Here is a 24,989-nt window from a genome sequence, read left to right as displayed (position 1 = left end):
GCTTTGCACTCAGGAATTACTCCTGGTGGTGCCCAGGGGACCATATGGGATGCTGGGGATCAACCCTGGGTCAAATGCCCTACCCACTGTGCTATCTCTCCAGCCCTATGATCACTTTTTTTTTTTTCTTTTTGGGTCATACCCGGTGATGCACATGGGTTACTCTTGGCTCTTCACTCAGAAATTACTACTGGTGGTGGGATGCTGGGATTCGAACCCAGGTCGGCTGCGTGCAAGGCAAATGCCCTACCCGCTGTGCTATTGCTCCAGCTCCCCCCCCCCCCGTGATCACCTTTATGCTTATTTGTACCACCTTCCTTATACGTTTTCACATTTAAAAAATAATTGTAAACTACTTTTTTTAAAAATGCAATTTTAAGTCCCAGAAAGGATTTTTAAGCTGGTGGTTAATTTTCATTATAGTACTTAAAGATTGTAAGAAGATATTTATGTTTTTTCTTGAGTTAGATGAAAGTATTCATGTTTCTCTATATTAGTTGCTAAGCTTTGGGGATGAGCTTCAGAAATTATATTTTACTTTCATTAAAACAGTAGTATTCATACTGAGTCTAAGATATAACTTCACACAAAAATCATCCAGAATGAGTTACTATTCCATTTGGCTTATCTTTTTGGTCTAGAGTAAAATAGAATGCAAGAAAAACATGGTTTAGTTAAAGAGACACCTGCTGCTTAGATTATTTCTGTACCATTTCAAGTATGATTTGTGTTTTTGCCCGATAAGTAGCTCAAAATAGCTAGTTATTTCTGTGCCGTATAGGCATGATCTTAAAGATAAAACTATTTCTCTAAATGGGGACTATTTCAGTTCGCTATAAATTTTAAAGGAGAATTTAAAAAACATATAGATTCAAATTAGCTCAGCAAACTTTCATCATGCACAGACACTGCAGAGAATTGTGCCAGGGAGTGATTGATAAGATGATGAATGGAACATGGTCCCCACCCTCATAGTCTGGTGCAGAAATAATAGAAGGTCACCATGAAGGTGATAACAGAACTTTACCAAGCCCTTTCCTGATTCAGAGCCTGCCCTGCCTTTTGGGTGCCAAGTTTTCATATTATTGAAGACATTTGACACGTCTCAAATTTAGTTGGTCACTACATGGCTGATGCATCAAGACTATCACTTAAAAGCCCAATTGTTTAGTTATGAATTCATTAGAAATCTTATAATGATAATATTAGGCATTGAAGACTCAGCATTTTTGGAAAATTGTCATAGAGGCTGCAAACTGGGAGCTGTTGAAGGTGTGTAGGTGTCTAGATATGTTTTATTTGAATCACATTGTGTTTGTGAAAAATACAGATAATGTTTCACCAGCATGAAACACAAAATATTGACATTAAAATTCACATATATGGCCTATCTTAAAGTATTAGGTTTGTTAATGTTGAGCGATGGTTCTCCTTTTAGATCTCAATTCCTTGGAGCCCGTTGGGGCAGCTTCATTTACTTCCTTCCCTGAATGTACACTTGAGGACATTTGGGGTTTTTCTTTATATTAAAGCAAGAATTTTTATTTAAAATTTCAGGTGTTTAGTGCCATATCTGGCATTCGGTACATAGTGCATGTTTAACAGATATGATATTGACCTAATGGATAACTAGGTGGATCAATGCATAGGTCTATGGATGGATGGATGGATGGATGGATGGATGGATGGATAGATGGACAGATGGATGGAATGATAGTAGAAAGAAATGAATGAAATTAATATTTAAGAAAATGCACACATACTAGTAACTTGGTCTATTGGCTGTGTAACTAACAGGGACCAGGAAAGTAATCTGTAGTGGAAAACTTTGCCTGTAGAAAGAATATCTTAGTGGAATTTGCTAGTCTGTCTCAGACTTATTAACAATAATAGTTAAATATCATTCATCTAAAGCAGAAGGAAAACATTTTAGCTCCCTTAATGTAGCTAATTCCTTTGTCTTTAAAGGAAAATATTAGGAGTTTTAATTATTAAATCATCATATCAGCTATTGTTTTCACTTCATAGTATTTTTTTTATATTTGTTTGTTCAGATGTCAATCTATGAAAATATCATAGATTGCCTGACTTAAGCAAAACAAACTTAATTCTGGCAGTTCTGAAAGCTGAAAGTCCAAGCTGGTGATGTCTCAGGGATGTTTCAAGGCCTCTCTGGTTGACCGTTTTGGCTCTGTGGTCTGCGTGTCTGAGGCCCAGTCTCCTTTCAAGGATAGCAGTCATATTGCATTAGGAAGGCAGCTATGCTCACCACTATACCACCAACGCATCATATTGCATTAGGGCCTACCCTAAAAAACATTAAAGATCCTACCTCTTTTAACATTAAAGATTCTATCTCTAAAGCAGTCACATTCCAAAATATTAGGGATTATAGCTTTGGCGTATGAAATTTTTTAGCATCCTAATTCAATAATGTAGATTTACACACAGGCCATTACTTCTTATGTATGTAAGTCATTTGCATTAAAATATCTTGCAGCTTTCCTCTGGGTGGGAGCTGCATGCTAAAAGTGGGTAAAGGAATAAATATGGTCTCTCAGTGTCTGTATTGCAAACCATAATGCCCAAAAGGGGGAGGGGGTGGAGAGAGAGAGAGAGAGAGAGAGAGAGAGAGAGAGAGAGAGAGAGAGAGAAAGAGAGAGAGAGTGAGAGAGAGAGAGAAAGAGAAAGAGAGAGAGAGTGAGAGAGAGAGAGAGAGAGAGAGGTGCCAGCCATAGAGGCAGGATGGGGGTTAGGGGTGGGAGAGTGGCTGGAGGGAAACTGGGGACCTTGGTTGTGGGAAACCTACACAGGTGGAGGGATGGATGTAGGAACATTGTATGACTGAGACTGATCATGAACAACTTTCTAACTGTGTATCTTATGGTGATTCAATTAAAAAAATCTTGCAGCACTTTTTATGAAAGCATACTCTTGACATCTACCCCACATGTAATTCTTTTAGGAGGAATGGAGCCTAGGGTAGCTGACTATAAGCCATTATCAGAGTGAATCGGTGCATCCTGAAGCTCCAGTTATTGACAGAGTTTTTCTAGAACTCATTGGTGTTAAAATTTTGATGCCATTCCTTTTTCTACATAGCAAAATCTATGTCTAGGAATATGCATTATACTTCCCAGGAAGAAAATAATACTCTAATATATGTCTAATACATTTATCATGTAAAAATCCTTCCCTCCACCTTCTTTAGCAGATGAGTACAAAATATATATTACACTGACTTTGTATTGTTCAATTTTAGTCTCATGGCAACCCCATGGAGGGAATGTTGTGAAGGTGGAGGTAGCATAATTGTTAAGCAGACTTACAAAACCGTTGGCCTCCATCCCTAACTAGCCATATTGCCTTAGGCAAGTTGCAGATCTCTTCAGACTTCTGAACTTAATTTATAAAATGGAAATGATAATAAAAATGTCAACTTTACAAGATCTTTTTTGGTTTTAATATCCATGCATAAAATCTAGAATGGTTTTGATCACATACTACACATGTAGTAATGTTCCTATTGTTTCATGTTAGGATGAAATTGATATTCATAAATTAATATGCACAAACAATAGCTTTGACAAATCTGAAAGCAAGAATATGAGCCCTGGTTTACTGACTCCAATCCCAGTACTTTTTTACTCTTCTCCCTAAAGGGTATTTTTCTTGAGTTCTTTCAAATTTCCATATGATATTCTATTATAACTTTTAAAGTCAACATTTATAGAGGATTACATTACAAAATAAACCAGCAGACACTTAGTCTATCCCCCAGTGAAATAATGATTATTGTACTTTATTGTAAAGAAATGATAACAATATTAATTTTCAATTGTGTTGAACTTTCAGTGATATAAATTTAGTATTTTGAAATTAGCTATTTGAAATCTGATTATTTCAGAAATTCTAAAGTGAAGTTAAATTACTATATAGAATAAACCAATCTAATTCTCTGATTTGATCTTGCTTTGTTGTGTGTCTGGCTTTCTCTCTTACTATGGCTTCTATTGGTGGGCATGGAATTCATAGATTAACAAGTAAGAAACTCACATTGTCCTGATAGAATGAGAGAAAAGCAAAGAAAATTATTTTACCTTCCATTCCCAGACATCAGTTGGCTGGAATCCCACTGAGAACAGATAATACTGATATCACTTATTGTAGGAAAAATTAAGTTCATTTAATTTTTTTATGTGTATAACTATAGATAAATTTTTCCCCAAACATATAAAATGCAACTAAAATGAACATGGTGAGGACACATACAGATTCTTTATGAATTTTGATCTTTCTTTCATTTGGAAAAATGTAAACATAAAAAAGTAAATCAAATACTATAGTACATTGCCACATACTTACCACCTGTCTTCAATTATCAGTAGACGGTTTTATTTCATTTTCACCCACCCTCATATAATTTTGCTACAACTCAGGTCATTTAATTTTATTTATAAATATTTTTGTATGGATCTTTGAAAAATGGTCATTATTTCTTACCATTACCACAAAATCATTTTCATACCTCACATTAATAATAATCCCTAAATATCTAGGTGTTTGGAAGCATGCACCAAGTTCATGAATTTTTACCAAGGCTTCTGGGCAGCCGTCTGAGTGGAACAGGCAAAGGAATTTCACTTGTACTTCATTTATGTAGCAGTTTAGATGATACTCAGAAAGCATTGTGAATCTAAAGGAATTGGAAGAGAACCATGGAAGTATATCATGGTGGGTGATGAAGGTTGTTGAAGTCTCCATCAGTGATATGATTCTCTACTACTCACTGGAAGTGAACTTGAACTTAAACAGCCCTCTCATTCTGCAGTGTCTGGGTTTTGTCTCTGTTGCTTAAACTCTACTTGACCTTTCAAACTTGCTCAAGCTCATTTCCTTCTTGATGTCAACCTTTGAGCCTCAAAATCTTTAGCATCTACATTGATCTCATTGTTTGCCTCACACCTCTGAAAACGTGAAAATCTGTAAAGATACTAACACTAATCCTATTTTACCAAGAAGGAAACTGAACATCAGAATGATTGAACAATTTGCCTACTGCAGCCTAAAGTGACTATGTGGCCTTAGTCTTACACCAAAGTTGGCTTGCTAATTCTTATTGTTTGCCCTTTTCACCTATGTCTCAACTGCCTGAGTCAACTGTAGTTTCTCAGAGGGCTGGTGGCCTTCTCCCTTCATACCTACTTCAAATAAGATGACTGGTAAAACAATATGGTATTCTGCACTCTTGTTGATGTCAGTAATTGTCAAAACTCTTTCAATATAAATAAAATGATTAGTTTAGATGAAACTTATTTATTAAAGTAAGTCGGAAAGCTGATTGTATTCAAACAAAATTGAGAAGTAAAAGAAATCATCTTTTTATTAGTAGAGAAATATATATATTTATGTAATATATATAATATAATATAAATGCTTCTTGGAGAGCCCAGCAAGCTACTGAGAGTATCCCGTCCACACAGCAGCCTGGCAAGCTCCCCATGGCATATTTGATATGCCAAAAACAGTAACAATAACAGGTCTCATTCCCCTGGCCCAGAAAGAGCCTCCAATCATTGGGAAAGAAGAGTAAGGAGAGACTGCTAAAATCTTAGGGCTGGGATGAATGGAGACGTTACTGGTGCCCACTCAAGTAAATTGATGAACAATGGGATGACAGTGATATAGTGATTTAACTGACTAGAGATTGCCAGCTGTCCCTTTTTCAGTTTGGTCTTCTGCCTGTTTTTTAAAACCCTGCCTTCAGGGATGGTTTGTGGTCTTTGCCTCACCTCACCTTTCCCCTGAGTTCCGTGAGAAAATTTCCAATTGCTGATGTTTACTGTATCATATGTAAATTACAACATAAATTCTGCTTCCAGTCTTCTAGGTATATTGCGTTTAACCAAAATGGTACCTCCTATTTCTGTCAAGTTTCAGAAACTGGCTCTATAATTACTAAAAAAGGAAAGCTTTCTTGACCTATAGCTCATGAAAGGTAAAATTGTGGAATGGGATAATAACCACTTAGACCACTTAGAGAAGACCTTGCCTGCCCACAGAGAGAAACTTCATCTCCTGGCAAATTCTTGGTGCTTCAAGAGAGATGAGTGGGGCAGATGGGAACAGACATGCAAAGAGTTGATTTGGCAATAGTTGAGGTAAGACCAAAAAATAAGGGAGAAATCAGAAAACTGTTGGAAAAATACAAATACTTAGTTGAGGGAACCCAGGTGAAGATTACCCCCAGTGAGACAAGGGTAGGATGAGGTGGCAAGGAACAGGAAAAAAGCCCATATTTTTATAAAATATACCAATGAATCTATTTCCATGGCCTATCATTATATTGTTATTCACTTTATCTACAATATCGAAATCTTCAAGTGGAGATTCTTTAACTTGGCTGATTATTTTCCATAGACATTTATTTTTATATTTTTGGTTTCATTGTTCTACTGAATGTGCAATTCACAGCATCGTTTCCAACTCCGGGTCACCTCAGTGTCAGACAAAGAATGCATGAATTGCTACGAGGTGTTAAAAATGCAGCTGTTGCCATCCTGTTTGATCTATAGTCTACTTACAACCACACAACACCCAAAAGGAGAGAGAGAACAAAAGGGAATGCCCTGCCACAGAGGTGGAGTGGGGTGGGGGGGAGGGGGTGGGGGTGAGAGGGATACTGGGATCATTGGTGGTGGAGAATGGGCACTGGTGGAGGGATGGTTACTCGAGATGTATGACTGAAACAGAAGCATGAAAGTTTGTAAGTCTGTAACTGTACCTCGTGGTGATTTACTAATAAAAATTTTTTTTAAAAAAATGCAGCTGTAGGACTGATTACCTGTATGACATGTCACTCACTCTCTCTGACCCCCCTATTCCAACTGAGAAAGAGCACTGTAAATTAACAGATGCAATACAGATATACTCTGGTGCTATTATGATTTGAACAAAAGCTTTTGGCACCAATTCATGGGTTGATTGTATTTTTTTTTTAGATTTTATTTAAGAGAAGGAAAAAGAAAAGGAAAAGGGCGGGACACCTCCCATAGTCAGGGGGTGGGGGTTGTGTCCTAAACAGAATTCTTTGTCTTCTTGCTATGTGGTTCAATTTATTTCCAAAATTAACACTATCACTTTAAATCCTAAACATTGGAATTCCTTTATGGATAGATAGTAAAGTTTTAATGGCTACACTGAAAAAAACAAAACAAAACATGTTTTACAGCTCTTTCTTTTTTAAAATTTTTTAATTTTTTTATTAATGAATCACCATGCAGGTACAGTTATAGATTTACATATTTTTGTGCTTGTTTTTCATTCATACTTATGGCTTATTCTTCAAGCCCATGTTCTCCCCTGAACATATAACTTTCATATCTCTATATCTTTTTTCTTGCTTTTCTACTCTGGTGAAGTCCATGCTCTCTATTGAACACATGCTTATTCTCTTTTTCTCCCTTCATGTATTTCTTTTTCTTTTTTTTTTTTTGCTTTTTGGGTCACACCCAGCAATTCACAGGGGTCACTCCTGGCTCTACACTCAGGAATTACTTCTGGCGGTGCTGGGGGGACCATATGGGATGCTGGGAATCGAACCTGGGTCAGCCACGTGCAAGGCAAACACCCTACCCGCTGTGTTATCGCTCCATCCCCCCTTCATGTATTTCTAAGGAAGATTTGTTCAAGAAAAACTATCTTACTTCACACGCACAAAAAAGTTAAACCCAATATTTCTTGTATTATATGTGTATATGTGTAATATATACATATGTTATATATCATTTTATAACATCCTCCTCTTTTTAAATTATATTTGTTTAAATAAGGAAGAGCTCATTTTGGCTCAGGAATTTAGTTAAACCTCATCTTTTACATTGGGAACAGAAAAATTGGGTTGACTTTAAACCTATGAAATTCTGGAATTTCCTGTTGCAGATTTATTGAACTTTAACAGATGAATGTTCTAGAACCTTGCATTTGATATTTCATATTCCAAGTTTATTTGAAAGTACACATTGGTATGTTTATAAGTGGTAAGATCTGGCATATTGATCAGGAGCAATTTATCTGGTCCTGCCTTCCTGGTCACTGTGTGCCTGGGAACGAGGGTGGGAAAATGGGGGGCTATAAAGGCATGTATATGTGCCTTGTTACCTCTGACCTCCAGCATTATTTACATACGACCTGTCAAATGATGAGTGCCAATATATCTTTAACTTTGTAATGTTAATATAGTGATAATATTAAAAATAACATTTACATTTTTTTCTGTGTGAATATACATGGGTATGTGTGTGTGTATGAAATGATTACCCGGATATACCCCTTAAAGGAGCATCCAGTTTATTTCTAATAAACTATGGGATACTTTTTTAATGCAGCAGAGTTTTCACTGTGCTTAGACTGAAAAAGAAGTCTGTAAACTCACTTCAGCAGTGCGCACAGCAATGGTGGCCGACTGCCAGTAAAAGGCTTTATCACAGCATAAATGGGGTTTTAAGTGTTTGTTTCCAGTGCAGGTTCTCGCAGCCCAGGCACTTCCCAGTCTCATTGTTCCTTTGTTCTAGCGGATGTACAAAGGATTGACTGTTTTGTTTTCTGGTGCAGAGAGATTAGATAAAGTCTGCATTTCTGAACTTCACCCTCTAGACACGCAACCTTAAAAATTCATGTCCTATATCGTTCATATTTGGCACAGGGTATACATTTAGATGATATTGATCACAACTTGGATTTTTTTAACCTTTATCCGACCTGATGGTAGACAAGGTGACTGAATTTAACCTTTTAAAACTATCACTGGAATGCAGTTGTCTCTTTCATCCGTTTCCCCCACCTAAAATGCCACTTCAACAAAAAATGTGTCCTCATTGGTCTGACAAGGTTGTTCTTGAATTCTGTTGACTGTGTAGGGTCTCACGGTAAAAAAAGAACCTTGTCTTTGCTAGGCAACAAGAAAATTAAGAAAAAAATGTTGTTAATTTCTTTCATTGTGATGTTCTTACTGACTATAATAAGATAGAATCTTTTAATAATATTACCAGAAAAAAAGCCTACATTTTGTTTATTTTTGTTTTGTATTGTTTTTTGCTTTTTGGGTCACACCTGGCAATGCACTAGGGTTACTTCTGGCTCATGTACTCAGGAATTACTCCTGGTGGTGCTCAGGGGACAATATGGGATGCTGGAAATCAAACCCGGGATAATCACGTGCAAGGCAAACACCCTACCTGCTGTGCTATCACTCCAGCTCCCAAATCCTATGTGGTTTTTTTTTCCCTCCAAGAACTTATAAATAAGAATTGTGTTCAGATTGTTTTTAATGGTCAGAGTTAGAGGGGACAGAGTGATAGTACAGTGGGTAAGGCACTGGCCTTGCTCGCAGCCAACCTGGGTTTGATACCCTGTACCCCATATGTTCCTGCCCCCCAACCCACCAGGAATGGTCACTGAGCACAGAGCCAGCTGTTAGCCCTGAGCAATGCTGACTGTGGCCCCAAACCAAAAAGATAATAAAAGAAAAAAATTTTATAAAAAGAAAGTGCTAATTCACGGGATGAAATGATAGAGGGAAACCGAGATAGTACCGAGGTAAAGCACTTGCCTTGCATACAACTGATTCGGGTTTGATTCCCGGCACCACATATGGTCCCCAGATCACCACCAGTAGTGAGCCCTCAACACAGAGCCAGTACCACTGGGTGTGCCTCCCACAAAAAAATCTGAAGGGAAAGTTGGTGCAACAGTTGGCAACACTCAGGGTGCCCCTTAGCATACACGAGAAGTGCCTTACCCTGTACTATTCCCCAGCCTCCCAAACTGATAGGATTTTATCAGGCTTTCTTATAAAAAAATGTAATATGCTAATACCAGTTTATTTTCAAAACATCTTTGTATTCTACTTTTGTCTCCATTTGTCAATGATTCAGAGAGAAATTCATTTTCTAATAGTTAAATAAGCAGACATTTACAATACTGAGTCCCTATTGTATGCCAAGCAAAATCTTTGGTTGTTCTTCAAAGAAATTTGGAGCATTATTTTTTTTGGGGGGGGAGATTGGAGCGATAGCACAACAGTAGGGCGTTTCCCTTGCACGTGGCCGACCCAGGTTCGATTCCTTTGCCCCTCTCGGAGAGCCCGGCAAGCTAACGAGAGTATCCCGCCCACACGGCAGAGCCTGACAAGCTACCCATGACGTATTCAATATGCCAAAAACAGTAACAACAAGTTTCACAATGGAGACGTTACTGGTGCCTGCTCTAGCAAATCGATGAGCAACGGGATGACAGTGAGAGTGATTATTTTTTTAAATTCTTTAATTGAGTCACTATGAGATACAGTTACAAAGCCTTCATGATTGAGTTTCAGTCATACAATGATTGAACACCCATCCCTCTACTACTATACCTTTCCCATCACCAGTGTCTCCAGTATCCCTCCCGCCACCGCAGCTCCGCCCCATCACCTCTCTCTGTGACAGGAGGTTTCCTTCTTACTCTCTTTACTTTGGGTCATTATAATAACTGCTCAAATTCTCAGGATGGCACATGCTATTGCTAAGATTTGATTTTATTTCTGTCTGATCTCAAAGCCCATGTCTGATCCATACATCTCCTGGCTTCTGTGACAAGATATTCTTCTGATTATTGCAGTAAGAATAATAGTAGTTGGCATCCAACACTTGTCATGTACCAAACATGATAAGATATTCTATTTAACCTTCATAAGAGTTCTTCAGTTCTTTTTTGTTTTGTTTTGTTTTTTGGGGTCACACCCGGCAATGCCCAGGGGATACTTATGGCTCTCCACTCAGGAATTACTTGTGATGTTGCTTGGGGGACCATGTGGGATTGAACCCGGGTTGGCTGCTTGCAAGGCAAATGCCCTACGGAGTACTATAGCTCCAGCCCCAAATCTTCATAACAGTTCTAGTTTAAAAACAAAGATAGCATTACTCTCAACATTGCATATATGCATACATTGCATACATGAGATAAGTGAGCAGGCAGTGGGGAGGCTTACGAATAATCACCCAGTGTTGAATTCCAGCCAGGCCCATAGGCCCCATAGTCCAGGCTTTTCAGCTAACCCTGTGCCATGCCAGTGTATGAGTGAGACAACATTGCCCTCAAACTCACCATGCTTTGAACTTTCTGAATCACTCCTGCCTTGGATATATATATACATATATATATATATACATACATATATAATATCAGTGTGTAAACATTGATATCATAACATATATAGTATGTTATACTGGCTTATTTATTTTTTTCAGCATTATATAGTCATATAAGTCACAGTATAAAAGATAGATGAAGACATTTAACTGTTCAGGGTTATCATAGACTGCTTTTAGCAAAGGTGTGTTGTTTATAGGTGACCCATTTATTACGTTTTGGCTCATAAACATCTTTTGAAATAGAATAAGATTCTATTGTTCCTGTTTGGGATGTTGTTAGTCATAAGTGAACTTCTTAGGACTGGAGAGATAGCACAGTGGGTAGGGCATTTGCCTTGCATGTGGCCGAGCCAGGTTCAATTCCCAGCATCCCATATTACCCTGAGCACCACCAGGGTAATTCCTGAGTGCAGAGCCAGGAGTGACCCCTGTGCATCACCAGGTGTGACCCAAAAAAGCATAATAATAATTTTTTAAAAAGTGAATTTCTTAAAATATATACTATTCTAGTATTGCAAATCATAGTGCCTAAAAGGAAAATGAGAGAGTGAGCGAGCAAGAGAGAGAGAGAAAGAGAGAGAGAGAGAGAGAGAAGAAAAGTGCCTGCCATAAAGGGCAGGGTGGGAGGGAAACGACATTGGTGACAAAAAAATGTACTCTAGTGAAGGGATGGGGTTTTGAAACATAGTATGACTTAAACCCAATCATGAACAGCTTTGTAACTATATATCCCATGGTGATTTAACTTTAAAGAAAGAATGAAAGAAAAAGGGGGAAGAGCCTGCCATAGAGAGGCAGGCCAGAAGCAGGAGGGAAACTGTGGGTATTGGTGGAGGGAAGGGGACATTGGTATAAAGGGATTGGTTCTAGATCATTGTACACCTGTGACTCATCACACACACACATATATACATATATATACTATATATATGTATATATATGTATACAAACAAGCACATATATATATATATAACAGCAACTTCCTTCTGGAGCAAATCCTAGTTCAAAAACATTCTCTGACTTGCTCAAAATCACCCAGAAAGCTAGCAGCACAGCCACATCTGCTTAATTTTATCAGTCTCTCCACATAGTGGATAGACTGATCTATATAACATATATAACAGCATGTATATATAACATATATTACATATATAACATGTATATAACATAACATATGTAACAACACATATATAACATATATAATGGTTTGTATATATATGAACAAATATATATATGTATATATATATATAACAGCAAGTTTAAAATGAAATAAATTGCCAGTTTATTTCCTAGGCATCCTATCCTTTAGTTTTTAAGGTAAAATCAACCTGGATTACAACTAGGTAAAGAAGTATTTGCCAGTCATCCAGCCACATCCTTTCTTGGTATTTGTCTTGCAGATCCTTTACCTCCTTCTAGGTTCGAATTCAGTAAAGAGAAGACTACTTCAACCAGCTTACATGTTTGGTGGACACCTTCTTCTGGAAAAGTCACTGGATATGAATTGCAGTTATTTGCTGATACCCAAAAGATACAAGATAACCAAAATCTAGAATTTACTTCAAGGAATGATCACACATTTTTCAACCTCACTGCTGGAAGCAAATATAGTATTGCCATCACCGCTGTTTCTGGAGACAAACGTTCCTCAACAATTTATACCAATGGATCAACAGGTAAGACCTATTTGCTGGGAGCTTGATATTTTGTAATCTATGCTCTGTTTGAAGATGTATTAAACTTAAGAAACGGGAGTAACAAAGACCCAGATGATATATAGATAATAATAATATCACCAAAATGATATATAGATAAATTAGAGACAGTGAAACACAGTGGATAGGCTAATGGAAAATTAAGCTGGTGTGGCTGTGCTGCTAGATTTCTGGGTGATTTTGAGCAAGTCAGAGAATGCTTTTGGGACTAGGATTTGCTCCAGAAGGAAGTCGTTATTTCCTAATGGCCATTCTAACTCAAACCTTAAACAAAAGGATTTTCTACCTCATTGTCTAAGTTTGGGCCATAAAACTTACTAGTTAGATGTTTTCCTCCTTTCTATGGTCTTTCCATAACATCTAATAATGACATTTCCTAAATCATCTTATATTTGATACAAGTCTTTGCTCCTTCAGTTTGGTTAAGAATTACCCTCACTCACTTCTTGATCTCAAGAATGCATTACAAGGCTGGAGCGATAGCACAGCGGGTAGGACATTTGCCTTGCATGCAGCTGACCTGAGTTCGATTCCCAGCATCCATGTGGTTCCCCGGGCACCGCAAGGAGTAATTCCTGAGTGCAAAGCCAGGAGTAACCCCTGTGCATCGCCGGCTATGACCTCAAAAGAAAAAAAGAATGTATTGCATACTATAACCTCCATAAAATACTGTGTTTCTTATGATATATCCTCCCTTCTTTTTCTCTCCTGTTTATTCTCTTTTCATTTTTCATCTTCTATATTTCTTTTCTCATTACTGTTATGACACAATCGTTGGTACAAGCTACCTTAAGTGGGGAAGTCAGACAAGTAAATTATGAGGTAGCTTTAGGTTATAGACTGCAAGAGTTCCTAGTTCCAGTGAAATTTGAAGAATGCAGCTTTTGTTACTGTTATATACAAATTAGACATGCAAAGAAACACAAAGGAGAATGTGATTTCTAATTATATGGGCCTGTGCATTCTCTAAGGAAATTATGAATGACACTTGGAAATGTACTTTCTCTCACTAGTGCCTTCCCCTGTGAAAGACATTCATATTTCATCAAAAACTAATTCTCTCCTGGTTTCCTGGTCCCCTGGCTCTGGGAATGTGGAAAAATACCAGCTGATGCTAATGGATAAAGGAATCCTCGTTCAAGACAGTGTTGTGGAACCATCTGCTACTTCCTTCACTTTCCAAGGGCTGACCCCTGGCCACCTGTACAACCTCACAGTTGTGGCTGAGGCTGCAGGGCTACAGAACCACAAATGGCAACTTGCCCGGACAGGTAAGAGCTCCTCGCCAGCCAAATGAGGCTCATATCAGAAATAGTTTTATTCACATGGCTTATGAAATTTATTTGGATGATGGCAATGCAGTAAAATTCAAACAGATGCCTGTTACAGGTGACCCTTCATATGATGCGTCTACACAGAGAAAGAAATTGATCTTCAGTCTAAAGTTTATACTAGCCCCTGGTAACATATTGAAGTAAACAAAGATCACTGGAGGGGTCTGAGCTTCTTCTTAGTGAGCCAGTTTTCTTCAGTGAGCTAGTTTTCTTCATATTCCAAGTGAGAAAGGATCCTTCCTTTCTTTCTCTTAAATACACATCTACTGGCGCATATGCTACCTGAGCCCATGTGCTGCTTGTGCCCACATGGCCAAGCACATGCAGTGCCCAAGCACATGTGTCGCCCGCATCTCCCCTCTTGAGATGTGTATTTTCATGCTTTTGTGTCTAGTGCTAGGATGTGTGTAGAGCTCTTTCCACCCTTGGAGAAGCCCGCGTTCTCTCTTGAGCACGTTACTCTTACTATTCTCTCTTCCACTTATCCCTTCCTCCTTCCCTCAAAAAGCTCTAAATAAAATCTGTTTACTTCAAAAAAAAAATACACATCTACTGCCTTCATGGCTTCACTCACAATAACTGAGGTTTACTTTCTCAGTGCTCTGTAAAGACCTCCTATGAAACAGTCATTTCCCAACAAAACATGTCCTGACACCCAAGATGATATGACCTATTCTCACAGTCAACCTAGCCAGATAAACTAATTTGTATTGAGTTCTGATATAGAATTCATGTACATATTCATTTAGTTCAGATTTACTGAGGATGAACTGTATGCAAAGCATTGTGACTAGAACAATGTCCAGAAAAATATCTTTGCCTTCATGGTGTTTATATTCTAGAAGGATCTAATGTTCTGGTAGGTCTAATGCATTATTAAATCTCTTCTCTTGGTAAGCTACATAATTGTAAAAAAAAACTAAAAAGCAAAGTGTTTTTAAAATTGCTTTAGTTGGGAAAGTTTCTAGAACTATTAGGTGTTAGTGGAAAGGTATCTGGAGAATTACAGGTGTTGATGTAATTTTCATATCACAACTCAAAGATGTGTTGACACTCCCAACAAAATGTACCATATGTCTTAAGACTTATTTATGTACATGATGGGTCATAGCAATAATATAGCAGATAGGGTGCTTGCCTTGCTTGTTGCTTACCCAGTTTCAATTCCCAGAATCCCATATGGCCCCCTGAGCACTACCAGGAATAATTCCTGAGTTCAGAGCCAGGAGTAACCCCTGAGCATCTCTGGGTATAACCCAAAAAATAAAACAAAAGATAATTAAAAGAATTATTGATATACATGAAGAGCTAATTACACTTATCACTGGTCAAGGCATACTCAATGTGCCAGTTCCATTCTTTTAATGAAATGTTACTTATTCCTATTTGGCTCTAATGACCAAAATATATATCAAAATATATATCAAGAGCAGGTAGAGAGAAGATTTTTCACCAAAGTATTTCTTCTTTATTTTTTTTTAATTTTATTTTTTTTATTAATGAGTCACCATGAGGGTGCAGTTACAGAGTTTCAAGATAGTCGAAGCCATCTATCACAAACCCATGGCAAGCATTATCCTCAATGGAGAAACACTAAGGGCCTTCCTCTAAGATCAGGGACAAGACAAGGATGCCCACTCTCACCACTTCTGTTCAACATAGTACTGGAAGTACTTGCAATAGCGATTAGGCAAGAAAAAGACATTAAGTGTATTCAGATAGGAAAGGAAGAAATCAAGCTCTCACTATTTGCAGATGACATGATTCTATACCTAGAGAATCCTCCTCCACTAAGAAACTCCTAGAAACAATAGACTTGTACAGCAAAGTTGCAGGCTATAAAATCAATACCCAAAAATCCATGGCCTTCCTATACGCAAATAGCGAGTCAGAGGAAAGTGACATTAAAAAAAAAAATCCCATTCACAATTGTGCCCCAGAAGATCAAGTACCTAGGAATCAGCCTAACTAAGGAAGTAAAGGATCTCTACAAGGAAAACTACAAAACACTACTCAATGAAATAAAAGAGGACAGGAGGAAATGGAAACATATTCCCTGCTCATGGCTAGGAAGACTTAACATTGTCAAAATGGCAATACTCCCCAAAGCACTATACAAATTCAATGCGATCCCTATAAGGATAGCCATGAAATTCTTCAATGAAATTGAACAAACACTCCTGAAATTCATATGGAACAATAAACGCCCACAAATAGCTAAAGCAATTCCTGGGGAAAAGAAGATGGGAGGCATCACCCTCCCCAACTTCATACTTTACTACAAAGTGTTTCTTCTTTATAGTAATTTTCCTTTGATAAAATAATGACACAACCTAAAATTTATTGAGATTTATACTTAATGTAAAAAAATTAGATTCTTTCTATTATTAAATGCATAAAGACAACAAGATATAAGGCAAATAATGGATGACAGACTTCTTGGAGTTTCCCATAAAGAATTCAGAACTGGAAAGATCATGTTAGCGCTCTTGAGCAAGCCCTCATTTGTGAATCAGGACCCATAGATTCTGTGAAATAGAGCCCCACAGTGCTGCCCAGGAATAAACTCAGACCCGGGCTCCCTACAGCTACGTCCCAGCCCTTTTCACTCCCCAGCCTTGCTTTAGTCCTCATATGAGAACAGAGTACGTCACTTGAATTTATCTAAGTTATTTAAGCAAGTGTTTTGGGTTAATTCTGAAAAGTCTGCATAACTCGCTCTGTGCTGGGCTTGACCTCTTCAAGTGACTATTTTCTTCTGACCAGAAGTTGTTGCTTGTGGGGATTAGCATTCAGGGTCGGAATCGGTCACCAGTCGGGTAATCTATCCTGAGTTAAAATCTTCTTTCCTTACTAGCCCCTATGGAAGTCTCGTATCTGAAGGTGACAAATGATGGCTCTTTGACCTCTCTGAAAGCCAAATGGCAAAGACCTGCTGGAAACGTGGATTCCTACAACATCACCCTTTCCCACCAAGGGACCATCAAAGAATCCAGAATGTTAGCACCTCAAATTACGGAAACTTCCTTTAAAGACTTAACCCCTGGACGCCTGTATCAAGTTACGGTCAGCTGTGTCTCAGGTGAACTGTCTGCACAGAAGATGGCCATGGGCAGAACAGGTGAGTCTATGGCTCTCGGGTATTCCTGGGTGACCCCACATTCTCTCTGATTCTGTCTTAGAATAGAGCAAAGTAAGTTAAAAGAAAATATCATTTTCTATCCTGGGAAGTGGAGTCTCCATGACTGAGGGTGTCAGTAGGCATGGGCTCACATGAGAACAAAGTAGGTTACTTGAGTTTTTCTAAGTTATTTAAGCAAGTGTATTTGGGATGAATTCTGAAAAGTCTGCATAACTGACTCTGTGCTGGGCTGTTTCACAGCATACCACTTAAGTACATGAGAGCACTAGCATACTGATGAATACAACCTTTCTGATAAATGCACTTAGTGAGAGCCAACTAATATTTACCCATTTTTTCCATAAAATACTTTATTAGTTTATGTCATGAGCATCTATTGCATACATTAAGGTACTGTGTGGGAGAGAAAGAAGAAAAGTTCCTGCCATCAAGGCAGGCTGGGGCAGGGCTAGGGAATGGGGTGGTAGCAGGAGGGAAACTGGGGACATTGGTGGTGGGAAATATACCCTGGTGTAGGGATGGGTATGATAGCATTCTATGACTGAAACCCAATCATGAACAACTTTGTAACTGTATCTCACAGTGATTCAATGAAAAATATTTTTAAAGAAACAAAACAGTAAATAAACTGAAGTACTATGAGCTTTGGGAGTTGCTAAAATGCCCAGGTTCATCAAACTATGTCCTCTAGCAAAATATGGCTTATAGCCTATTTTGGTTTTTGAGATTTTTTTTATCAGTTCTGGGGATTAAACACAGGGCTTCACACAGACAAAGCATGTTACTCTAGCTTTGAGCTACACCACAGTCCTGTGATAGTATGTGAAATACAGACCACATGGGATCAGAAATAGCTAAATATCTACAATCTAGCATTTTACCAAAAATAGTTTACTGACTCTTGGTTTTTGAGGTTGCATTTAATCACATAAATGTAGCATATGCACACGAAAATAAAAATAGCTCACTTTAAGAATAGTAATTGTATCAACACTTCCATGCATCGGGCCCTGATTAAACAATACCCATTATTTAAGAGGCCCTCTTTTTGTCAGCATTTTTTAGGTTATTCACTTGGTAAATAGTGAGCTAGAAGCCAGAGATATAGTACAGGGGTTAAGGTGATTGCCTTGCATACAGCCAAGTTTTGTTTTGTTTTGTTTTGTTTTTAATTGAATAACTGTGAGATAGTCACAAGCTTTCATGTTTGGGTTACAATCACACAATGATCAAACACCCATCCCTCCACTAGTGCACATTCCCCACCACCAATATGCCCCTTTCCTACCCTCCCCCTGCCTCCATGGCAGACAATATTCCCCATACTCTCTCTTTACCTTTTGGCATTATGGCTTGCAACACACTGAGAGGTCATCATGTGTGGTCCATTATCTACTTTCAGCACACATCTTCCATCCCGACTGATTCCTCCAGCCATCATTTTCTTAGTGGTCCCTTCTCTATTCCATCTGCTTTCTCCTCTCTGCTCATGAAGCAGGCTTCCAGCTATGGGGTAATCCTCCTGGCCTTTGTATCTACTGTCCTTGGGTGTCAGCCTCATGTGATGTTATTCTATACTCCACAAATGAGTACAGTCCTTCTAGGTCTGTCCCTCTATTTCTGACTCATTTCACTTAGCATGATACTCTCCATGTCCATCCCCTTATAAGCAAATTTCATGACTTATCTCTCCTAACAGCTGTATAGTATTCCATTGTATAGATGTACCAAAGTTTCTTTAACCAGTCATTTGTTCTAGGGCACTTGGGTTGTTTCCAGATTTTGGCTATTGTGAACAGTGATGCAATGAACATCTAGGTCACTGTCACTGTCAGCCAAATGCCCTACCCGCTATGCTATCTGTCATTTCTACTGTGCTGTTTTCATCCTCGGGATATATTCTCAGAAGTGGTATTGTGGGGTCATATGGATGCTCAATTTCTAGTTTTTGAAGGACTATCCATATTGTTTTCCAGAAAGGTGCATACAGGCCAAGTTTAGTTTGCTTCCTGACCACATATGATCCCCAAGCACTGCCAGTCTCTCTGTCTCTGTCTCTGTCTCTGTCTCTATCTCTGTTTCTCTCTCTCTCTCTTTCTCTCTCTCTCTGTGTCTCTCTCTCTCTCACATACACACAGGTGAGCTGGAATTTAAATTTATTTCCAGTGATTCTTCTCTACACCCTTTGAGATTCAAAAAAGGAGCCATATAGTAGGAAATAAAGGATCAAATTCTCTTTTAGAAGATCAGTGAAGACTTCTTGGGAGTACTGATTTTAAAATGGGGCCTAAAAAAATGCCAAACTTTTGGGTGGTGATGAGAAGGCCCTTGGGATGAAAGGGGTAATATCAGCAAAGGCACAAGGTGGACGTGCCCTGAGACTTACAGGTCTATAGAACGTGCAGCTGGAGTTCTGCATTCCAGAGAGGGGCGAGAGATGTGGGAGGATTCTGGATCTGATTTAGAGAAGCTGCAGATTCCGAAGGACTTGATGTTCGGAGGTTAATAGAAGCCTCTCCAAAGAGAAAGACGGCTTTTGCTTGGGGGCTTGGTTTTTGTTTCTGTTTCTTTGTGTTGTTTTTGTACCACACCTGACGGTGCTCAGGGCTTACTCCTGACTCCGTACTCAGGGGTCAGTCGCTCCTAGAAAGTGTGAGCGGACTCTTTAGGATGCCAGGGATCAAACCAGGCTGCTGTATGCAAGGCAAACACCCTGCCCACTGTACTATTTCTCCTTACTTCTTTTTTCTTGTTTCTCTGGTGCCAGGAATTTAACCAACCTCACACATGTGAGGCATTTATTTTTTTTCCCACTTTTTGGGTCACACCTGGCGATGCACAGGGGTTACTCCTGGCTCTACACTCAGGAATTACTCCTGGCATGCTCAGGGGGCCCTATGGGATGCTGGGAATCGTACCAGGGTTTTCAGCATACAAGGCAAACGCCCTACCCACTGTGCTATTGATCCAGCCCCATGAGGCATGTACTCTTATTACTGAGCAACATCCCTGGCCTAAGGCCCTGACATTTTTTATTTTTTATTTTTTTTGCTTTTTGGGTCACACCCGGCAATGCACAGGGGTCACTCCTGGCTCTCCAATCAGGAATTACCGCTGGCGGTGCTCAGAGGACCCTATGAGATGCTGGGAATCGAACCCGGGCAGCCTCGTGCAAGGCAAACGCCCTACCCTACCTGCTCTGTTATCGCTCCAGCCCCAGGCTCTGAATTTTTTTTAAAAAAAAGAATGATAAGATCAGTGCTATATTGCAAGAAAGCTCAGCTTTTCCATTGGAAAAGGGGATTAAAAAAATGGAATTACCATGTGATACCCAGTTACAAAGCTGTTCATGATTTGGTTTCAGTCATCCAGTGTTCCAACATCCGTCCCGTCACCAATGTACATTTCCAGCCACCCACATTCCAAATTTCCCTTTGGAGGGAATGTTTTATGACCACAACAACATCCAGTATCTCTTCTCTCTTAAAAAATTGTCATATCTATCAATCCCATTGATCTTTGGAAGCAATATAAATACTGTCTCTAGAACCTGTATGCAATCAATAAAGTATTCATATCACGAGATTATTAAGAGTGTTACAGAATATTGTATTAGAGATATATTACTCAAATTATTTAGCATACTTTTTGTAAGCTTCAAATATCTTCAAAATGAGGCAAGAATACTTAATTGCAAACCATTAATATCAGAAAGGAACAGAAATGTTTGAACAATAGATACTAAATCTCTTATCTACTGTTTCCCATACAAAGTAATATGATATCTTTGCTTTCAGTTTTTATTATCTCCTTTTTTGACGTTATTTCATCATTTAGTTCCAGACAAAGTTGGAAACCTGGAAGCAAATAGCAATGGTTCCACGAAGTCCCTCGTAGTGAGCTGGTCGCCCCCTGCTGGAGACTGGGAGCATTATCATATCTTGGTCTTTAATGAATCTTTGATAATGCTGAACACTACAGTGAGAAAGGAAGAAACACACTATGTCATAGATGGCATGGGACTCATACCAGGAAGACAATATGAAGTGGAAGTCACTGTTGAGAGTGGAAATCTGAAAAATTCTAAACGCTGCCATGGCAGAACAGGTAAGAAAATAATAATAGTGTCTTGGAACCTTCCTGTAGTCTTTCTTTGAAATCACCAAAATACCCATCCATGTCATGCCCCAGTGTTCCCTGAATTTGAAACATTGTAGACTTATAAAATTCAATAGGATGTGAGGCATTTAAGTTTTAAAAATAGTTTCTTGCCAGAGTGATAGTAGAGTCAGTGGTGCATTTGCCTTGCATGCAACCGACCCAGGTTCAATCCCCAGAATCCCATATGGTCCCCCATGCACCACCAGGAGTGATTCCTGAGTGCAGAGCCAGGAGTAATCCCTGAATGTCACTGAGTGTGACCCAAAAAGGGAAAAGACCAAAAAGCCAAAAAAAAAATAGTTTCATGGAAAAAATCACTTTCACTAGTTACTCTATAAATTTATGAAAGAAAGACCTTTCAAAAAATTTGTATCTATATTTTCGGTGGTCAGTTTGGGCCACACCTGGCATTGTTCAGGGGCTACTTCTGGCTCTGCACAGAGAAAGTACTCTTGGTGGTGCTGGGGGACCACTGGGGATGCTGAGGATCAAATTCAGGTCGGCCCCTGCAAGGCAAGCATCCTACCTGCTAGACTATCCAGCCCCAAGAAAGATTCTTTAATTAGCAAAAGAATAGGGTGGAAATAATCTGTGAATGAAGACTAACCCTTTTCACAAGACAACCTTTCAGAGTACTATTGCCTTGACTTGGTGGTGCCTGGTGTGGGAGCTTCAGGGACCTAAGAAAGATTCTAAAGTGCGGAGGACTAATTTGAATTTCAGAGCAAAGAAGAATGAGAATACTGAGACATATGTTTTGGTATTCTTGCTGTCACCACTCTATTGGGATTCCTTGGGCAACTCACAACCTCTCTGTTTCTTCAATCTTCAAAGAAAAGAGTTGCCTTCCATTCTCAAAATTTCTTTTAAAAAATCCCAGTGATATCAAATATTCCATACTTAAAAATTCAAATATTATTATTGTCTTGACCTGAAAATAAGGAAATTACTACATGGATTCAGTGTTCCTCTTATAAGAATATCAAAAGACCTAAACACTTCCTTAGCTTTCCGTATATCAGTTATATCTTTAGCTTCCAAATGTTAATATCCACTGGATGATGTCAATCACCTATGTAAGTTTAAACTAAACATTTTTAATATTTCACAGAACAAGTGTCTGTGTCCTCACCAATAATTTACATCTATCTTATTTCAGATAACTTAAAAATACTGTGAAGTGCTTATAGATTTTGTCAATAGGTTGACAGCTTTTTTTGTTCGCTTTTTTTTTTTTTTTTTGCTTTTTGGGTCATACCCAGCATTGCTCAGGGGTTACTCCTGGCTCTGCACTCAGGAATCACTACTGGCGGTGCTTGGGGGATCATATGGGATGCTGGGGATTGAACCCAGGTCAGCCATGTGCAAGGCAAACACCCTACCCACTGTGCTAGCACTTCGGCCCAATAGGTTGACACCTTTTATAATTTTTTCTTATTTTAGTTCAGGTTCCATGGTTAACATTTATGTGTTAACATTTATGGTATTAATGTATGAAGTTATTGTACCTTCATCACCACCGAAGTGCCCATGATCCTCCACCACTGTCCCTTTGTCACCCATGAACCAACTCTTCATTTCCTCTGCTATCTTTCCCCACACTACTTGTTAATCTGAACTATGTAATCCAAAGATAAGGATTTGTCATCATTATATATTATATTGACATAATTTTTTAATTGAATTACCATGAGGTACACAGTTTCAAAGTTGGTCATGGTTGGGTTTTGGTCATATAATGTCCCAACACCAATGTACATTTTTCACTATTGACATCATTCTTAAAAGAGCTTTTCTTAAGTTGTACCACTAGGCAAATAAGGTAAGTTAAAGAAGATAAAGTTTGATAAAAAAAAAAAGTCTAGTTTACTTTGATTATATATAAGAAGGAAGACAGATTTGGGGAGTCTATTAGAATGGAATTATGCATTTTCATGCAAAAATCACAGAATTTTTTGCACACTTTATTCTTCCATAATTTAGCTTTCTTGTTCTTTTTTTGGGCAACACTTTGCTCTAATTTTGTCTCCTAGAAGTTATACCAATGGAACCTTTTAAGAAAATGGAAGCAATTTCTGCTCTTTACATAAAAGGAATCCTTAGTCAGATACAATTATACTTATCAGCTGTATTCCCTATTATCATATTATAATACCATTGAAATAATATTCCTATTATATCATATTAGTATCACTTCCTCAGAAATTATGGGGAATAAAACTTTTGGCCTTCCAAGCTATTGGAGTAACAAATTCTCCAAGTTCTACCTAAGTACTCAAACATGGGTCTTTCTTGTGGTTTTGTGTCTCACAGGATTATATTGTATAATATTATACATTTTTGTTCCTAGAATTCATATGAAGAAATAAACATTCATAAAAAAGTATATGATCAAAACTAAATTACCCAGAAAAATACTTTCCAATAATATGCATTTGAGTCCTTATTTTTGGTTATGTTACACAAGCAAAACTGTTTTGTGGTTAGCTTTTTTTTCTTTCTTGACGCATCAGCATTCAAAAAAGAAATGCTGAACTAGAAAATCGCATAGAGAGATAAGAGCAGCTTTTTAAATAACACTGAACTGTATCTGAGATCATCAATGACCCAAGTCTTCACTGCTTTCTCTTCAGTCCCCCTAGCTGTCCTCCAACTTCGTGTTAAACATGCCAATGAGACCTCCCTGAGTGTCATGTGGCAGACCCCTGTAGCAGAATGGGAGAAATACATCATCTCACTGGTCGACAGAGACCTCTTACTCATCCACAAGTCACTCCCCAAAGATGCCAAAGAATTCACTTTTACAGACCTGGTGCCTGGACGAAAATACATAGCTACAGTCACTAGTATTAGTGGAGACTTAAAAAATTCATCTTCAACAAAAGGAAGAACAGGTATCAATTTCAGACTTTAAAAGTATCCTGTCTGCTGAATTGTATAATATTCAAATTAACAAGTGTTAATTACCGTTACATTTTACATACTAGCCATTGTTCTGTGGATCCTCACTTATCGTGTGTTTTATATTTTACTAACTTCAGCCTTTGTTTCACTCCTTTTAAAAAAATTTTTGTTTTGATTTATTTTACTAAAATTGGAACAGCAAAGGAAAATATTTTCAAAGAGTTTTGCTGCAAATGAGAACAGAGAAATAGGGCAGTGTTTAAGGGAAGTATGTTTTAAAAAAGATTATTCTTAAGAGAAAAATTAATAGTAACATGTTTTGAGTTGGTGGGAATGCTTTAGGAGAGAGTAGTTCTACAGAGAGGGAAGAATTTCTGCTGTTAGTCTACAAGTAGGCATGGGATCTGATGGGATCTAAAACACAAGTCAATCAATTTTAGAGAAGAGCATGAATAATTCAGGCCAGCCATGAAATGAGTAGTAAATACACAGAGATCTTTTCTTATCTGTGCATGAAATATATTCAAGATTTCACATATAT

The 24,989-nt window shown here is 38.2% G+C and overlaps 1 protein-coding gene across 1 annotated transcript in view; it reads left to right on the top strand.

Moving 5' to 3' along the window:
• Window positions 1-24,989, top strand: part of PTPRB (protein tyrosine phosphatase receptor type B) — a 135,388-nt gene that overhangs the window by 33,153 nt on the left and 77,246 nt on the right. Inside the window, exons 5-9 of the mRNA XM_055118539.1 lie at window positions 12,593-12,868; window positions 13,921-14,178; window positions 17,099-17,362; window positions 21,221-21,490; window positions 24,178-24,438. Coding sequence (XP_054974514.1) covers window positions 12,593-12,868; window positions 13,921-14,178; window positions 17,099-17,362; window positions 21,221-21,490; window positions 24,178-24,438 — 1,329 coding nt within the window. The remainder of the gene's footprint in view (window positions 1-12,592; window positions 12,869-13,920; window positions 14,179-17,098; window positions 17,363-21,220; window positions 21,491-24,177; window positions 24,439-24,989) is intronic.

Source organism: Sorex araneus, chromosome 10, assembly GCF_027595985.1.
Source record: "Sorex araneus isolate mSorAra2 chromosome 10, mSorAra2.pri, whole genome shotgun sequence".
Taxonomy (NCBI): domain Eukaryota; kingdom Metazoa; phylum Chordata; class Mammalia; order Eulipotyphla; family Soricidae; genus Sorex; species Sorex araneus.
This window is presented reverse-complemented; position numbering and strand designations above follow the sequence as displayed.